Source organism: Elephantulus edwardii, unplaced genomic scaffold, assembly GCF_000299155.1.
Source record: "Elephantulus edwardii isolate Elephantulus edwardi_28Jun2011 unplaced genomic scaffold, EleEdw1.0 scaffold00120, whole genome shotgun sequence".
In the NCBI taxonomy this organism is placed as follows: Eukaryota; Metazoa; Chordata; class Mammalia; order Macroscelidea; family Macroscelididae; genus Elephantulus; species Elephantulus edwardii.
Genome location: NW_006399870.1, coordinates 676,941 through 682,738, shown reverse-complemented (window position 1 = coordinate 682,738; position 5,798 = coordinate 676,941). Strand labels below are relative to the sequence as shown.

Genomic DNA, 5,798 nt, shown 5'->3' with positions numbered 1-5,798 from the left:
TTTCAGTTATCATCATTGAATGACTTGTTTAAGTAGAATTTTACAAGCGCTCTTACTTGCTATCCATAAGAGATCTGGACAAAGCCTAAGGATGACAGAAGGAGAATTGATGCCCTTGAGCTGTGGTGCTAAAGAAGAGTATTGAATATACCGTGGACTGCTGGGAGAACAAACAGGATCGTCCTGAGGGTGAAACCAGACTGCTCCTTGAAGGCGAGTGTTCTGAAGCTTTGTCTGATACACATTGGGCATGTTCCAAGGAAGGACCAGACTTTACAACATACTTCAACATCCTTTGGGCATGTTGTAAGGAGGACCATCATGCTTGAGAGGTTGGAGGTACAGTGCAAGAAAGGAAGACACCTGCTGAAATACATTGACTCAGTGACTGGGGTGATGGGGGTAAGTGTGTCAGAAAAAATAAGATTGACTAAGGAAAGAGAGTTGAGAGCCGTTGCACATAGGGTCACTACGAATCTCAAGTGACTCAACGGCATATAACAACAACAATAACAACAACATGGAGAACAAAATGAAAGAAATTGTTTCAATTAATATTTTAGTAAAATGTTCTTGACATTTCATAAGATATTTAATGATAAAAAATAGGAAAAATCTCAACAATACTCTAACCGTTTATTTGTCATATATGGGCTTTCCTTACTATTTGTTCTGGATGAATACTGACCCACTTTTCAGTTTAAGCAGAGCTCTTTTCACTTCGTTGTTCCTCAAAGTATACACAATAGGATTCAGCAGGGGTGTCAGCACAGTATAGAATACTGCCACCACCCCATCCAGAGCTTCCTTGGAGCCTGGTCTCAAATAGATAAAAACACAAGGAACAAAGAAACAGAGGACCACGATACAGTGAGAGGCACAGGTCTGGAAGGCTTTGTGTCTCCCTTCTGAGGTCCTGATCTTCAGGATGGAGCAGACAATAGACACATAGGAAAGTACTATCAGGAAGAAGCAGCCTGAGGCCACTATCCCAATGTTGATGAATATCACCATCTCATTGGTAGAGGTGTCTGCACAGGCCAGCTTGAGGATGGGTGGTGCATCACAGAAATAGTGTTGGATCTGGTTGGGCCCACAGTAGGGCAAACGAAATGTCAATATTGTCTGGACAGCTGAATGCAGAGAACCACTTAGCCAAGTGCTGGTGACTAGAAGGGCACATATTCTCCCACTCATCATGCTGGAGTACCTGAGTGGGTAACTGATGGCCAGGTAGCGATCATAGGACATGACTGTGTAGAGGAAGCATTCTGTGCTGCCCAGGAAGTGGAAGGAATAGAGCTGAATCACACAACTGTAAAAAGAAATACCCTTGCCTCCTGGGGAGACTAAAGTGATCAGCATTTTGGGCACAGTGACAGTAGAGAACCACATGTCAATGAAGGACAGGTTAGCCAGGAAGTAATACATGGGAGTGTGGAGGTGGGAATCCCCCCTGATTACCAGCAGGATGAGGAGGTTCCCTATCACAGTGAGAATGTAGATCAGTAGGAAGATTCCAAAGAGGGTGGAGTCGAGGGTTGGTGCATGGGGAATGCCCATGAGGATGAATGTCGTCACAAGGCTTAAATTTGACATTTCTTCTCAGGTATGAAACACTGTGCTTGAGAAAAGAGTCTTGATGGGATAGAGGATATGCGATTACATGATAATATGAAGATCGCCTGTTAGAATTAATTTAAAAAAAAGTATCAGTTTCAATAAAAATTCATAGCTTTGGAAATGCAGTTGTTCTGCTTTGTCCTATAGGATTATAATGAGACAGAGTGGACTAGATGGCACTGAATGTGTTTGGTTTTAATTTTTTTTTAAATATTTATCCTTAATGAAATGGAGAAAATGGAAAATTTATATCTTATTAAATATGCCAAATAATGCATTTTAGACAAAATGATAGAATTTATCTTTTCAAAGCCCTCTGTAAGAAAGAGAGACTTTGAAAAATAATGTTGTTTCCTTATTTCAGTAACACACAGACCACACTCATTTGATCATCCAACCTCTGGTAATAATGATGATACTAGCAATCAATTTTCTCTCCTCTTTCTTATGTTTACTTCTACTCATAAATTTTCGTTATTTCTCTCTTCAAAATTTCAAAAAATCCAAGATATTTTTAAACATTGACCAAATTATCTCACATTATATTTGGAAAAACCCAGGGAGGATTAAAATTGTTTAAATATCAAAGAAGACAAGACTATCTTTTTAGTGTTTGAGTGCCAGAAGTATGTGTTTATATTTGTGTTAAAATAAACAAAATTATGATTCTAAAAGTAAACAAAAGTTTTTAGTAGGAAATAATTATTTAAAAATTGTTTTTAGGATATTTATTATCCCCAAATTTAAACTCCAAGTTCAGTTTCTAAAAAAAAATTGTAAAGTGCATTGAACGTCTTTGACTGTATATTCAAATAAGAAAAAATAAAATTATATAAAGAGATGAGAATAAATCTGGAGACCTTGAGGTCTCTGATAGAAAAAAGTCATTTTCTGGGTAATGATAAGATATTACTAGCAAACACATCCATATCAGCAACATATTTACTACTTCATGTCTCTAAGAGAAATGGAAATTTTCCCTTAACTCCATCTAAATTTATAATGCTAAAATTTACAAAGAAAATAATTGTGGTTATGTAACATTTTAAATAACCTTTAAAACAATGCAAGGTTGACTTTTTAAAACATGAGTTTTAAATCTAAATTGAACAATTGAAAGACGGCCTTAAACAATCTGTAATTATCTATATTTGCCCAACAGTGAAAATGTTGCTGTTTTCTTTTCTTTCTTTTTCCCCTTACTTACCAATTTCATAACTAGAGAAGTAAAATAAGTGTCAGACATTAAATAGGACTAAGCCTCCTTTTTGTCAAAGAGGAGACCACAAGAAGAACAAGATACAGAAACATATTCTTTTTAAATAGTAGAAGCTTAAAATTTATTTGATGTCACAAGAGATACTACCTTTTCCCTAGGCACCACATGGATAAATTGGGGAATTATGATAGATATTCAAATGTTTCCATTCTGTTTATGTTGATTTTGCATTTGGGGGATCATTTTCTCATAAGGCAAACATTTCCAAAAGTGAACCACACCACTTGAGTTTTAATATTCTGTGAATCTTTTCTATTTATGGTGATTGTATATGGCCAATAATCAAAAGGTCTGGATCATCTGTGCTCCAGGGGTAATCAATCTTACTACTTACAGGTAAACATCTATATAATTAAACATCCTCTGAGAATTAACAGAAGTATACTTCTTCACCTTCTCTGATTCAGAAATTTTCTTTCAGCCTTTCAATCTTCTATCCTACAGGCTTAGAACATTTTTAGAATTGCTGCAAAAGAAAAGTACATTTCCCCCTCTTTTTTGTTATTATACATTCTAATGAAAAGTTACAGAGATTTTGGATTTTCATTCCATTGTTGAACTTTTCTCCCTGCCCACCCTTCCCCTCCTAGTTCGCTCTTCTCTTTGAAAAGTAAAAGAAAAATTCTTTAATTGTTATACAATCCCTTCCCCCAAGTCCACTCCACTCTGCAGCCTTTTTTCAGGACTCCTGTCATGACAATAATACTAATCCTATATCCATTTTAAATACTTCTTTCCCTAATCTGTTTCAATGCAGTAAAAATAATTTATCCTCTCAGTCTCTCCTCACCCCCAATGTCAGTCCCATTTTACACAGTGGCACTATGCAATATTTGTCCTTCTGTGACTGAGATTTTCACTCAGCATAATGTCCTCCAGGGTCACTCATTTTGTATAATATTTCATGAGTTCTTTATTTTTAAAAGCAGCATAGTATCCCATTGTATTAATATACCACAGCTTCTCTATCCATTACTTTGTTGATGGGCACTTAAATTGTTTCCAACTCTTTGCCATTGTGAAGAAAGCTGCGATAAACATGGGTGTGCATATATCTGCTTGGGTGCTGGTTATGGTTTCTTTGTGGTATATTCCCAGAAGTGGAATTGGTGGGTAAAATGGTAATTCTATTTGCAACTTTTTGAGAAAGCGCCATGCCACCTTCTACAGTGGTTGTATCATTTTACACTCCCACCAACAGTGAACAAGGGTTCAAGTTTCTTCACAATCTCACCAGCATTTTTTTGTTTGCTGTTCTGTGATTTTGATTTGCATCTCTCTTAGTGCTAGGGAATTTGAGTATTTCTTCATGTGGTTGTTGGCCATCTGAATGCCTTCTTTGGTGAAGTGTCTGTTCATAACCTGTGCCTGTTTTTCAATTGGGTTGTTTACTGTTATATTGTTCTGGTGCTTGAATATTTTATAAATTCTAGATAGAAGTCCTTTATCTGACATGTCGTTACCAAATATTTTTTTCCTAGTCTGTGGCTTCCCTTTCTACCCTGTTGGAGAAGCTTTTAGATGTGCATAGGGATTTGATTCTTAGAAGGTACCATTTGACTATGCAAAGACATTTGACTGGTGGTTCACAACAAACTGTGATTAACATTGACAAGAATGGGAATCCCAGAACATATGATTGTGCTCATGGGAAAACTATACATAGTCCAGCAAACTGTCATATGAATAGAGAAAGAAAACACTGCAAAGTTCATAAGTAGGAAAAGTGTGCATTAGGGATGTATTCTATTTCCATACCTTTTCAATCTATATGCCAAACAGGTCAGGCTATACTTTATAAGGAAAAATGTGCCATCAGGATTGGAAGAAAAATGCAACAACCTGTGTTTTGCAGATGACACACAACCTTGCTTGCTGGAACTGAGGAGGATCTTAAGCATTTGGTGGACTGCAGTCTCCATATAGGAGTTTTTAGGTCATTCTGAAATATTTTCTTCCCTCCAAATGAGATTTTATTCTCTTTTTCTTTCTCTCTCACACATTACCTTCAAGTTGGAACTGACTCATAGATGACCCTCCAGAAGGTTCTTCAGGAGCTGGAAATTACACCAGAGGAAATTGCTCATCTTTTTCCCATGGTGCAGCTGGTCGATTTTAACTGCCCGACTTTGGGGTGGAAGTACAACTCTTTACCCACTAACTCACAAGAACTCCAAGAATTTAAAACATGTTTGCTTTACATTTAAAGGAGATTATTCTAGTGCCATGCTGGAAATATAGTTATGAAAATTAATAAGAAAAAGCAAGGAAGGATAAATGTCTTTAAACTTCAGCATTGGCAGAGTATTGAATATATCACAGATGGCCAAAAGAAAAAAAAAACAAGTCTGTTTGTGAGGAAAAGCAACCAGGATACTCCTTGGAGGAAAGGAAGGTGAAATTTTGACTCATATTTTGAATATGTCATCAAGAGGGGCCAGTTCCTGGGAAAAGATACCATGTTGAGAAAGATCAATGAAAGAGAGAGTGAGAGTGACTTTCAGTGAGATAAGATTGACACAGTGACTATAACAAAGCGCTTGAGCATGACTGAAATAATGAAAATGGTACGAGATATGGCAAGTTTCTGATCTGTTTATTATTCATAGGGTTGCTATAAATAAAAGTGGACTTGATGTCACCTAAATACATTTTAGAAATAGACTATTGGGACAATGAATAAAGGAGATAGCTGGTTAGGAAATATTTGTAGTAATTAAAAAAATATAACAGTCTCAAATAAGGACTAGCACTGAACATGATGATGCCTGGTAAGATTATAAACATAGATGTATGAGATTATATATCATTTGAAATCCTTCATTAAACATAAATTTATGAGACTATATATCATTTGAAATCCTTTGTTTGCTTTATACATATATCAATGGATTGG

General features: G+C 36.2%; 1 protein-coding gene across 1 annotated transcript; it reads right to left on the bottom strand.

Moving 5' to 3' along the window:
- Positions 1–663: 663 nt before the first annotated feature.
- Positions 664–1,599, bottom strand: LOC102853759 (olfactory receptor 10G7-like). Its single transcript, XM_006892794.1, has one exon. It carries the CDS (start codon positions 1,597–1,599, stop codon positions 664–666), a length of 936 nt encoding a protein of 311 aa, XP_006892856.1.
- Positions 1,600–5,798: the final 4,199 nt, after the last annotated feature.

Bases quoted from the DNA above. Each gene is read 5' to 3' on its own strand.
- LOC102853759 (XM_006892794.1), bottom strand. From the start codon at position 1,599: ATGTCAAATTTAAGCCTTGTGACGACATTCATCCTCATGGGCATTCCC.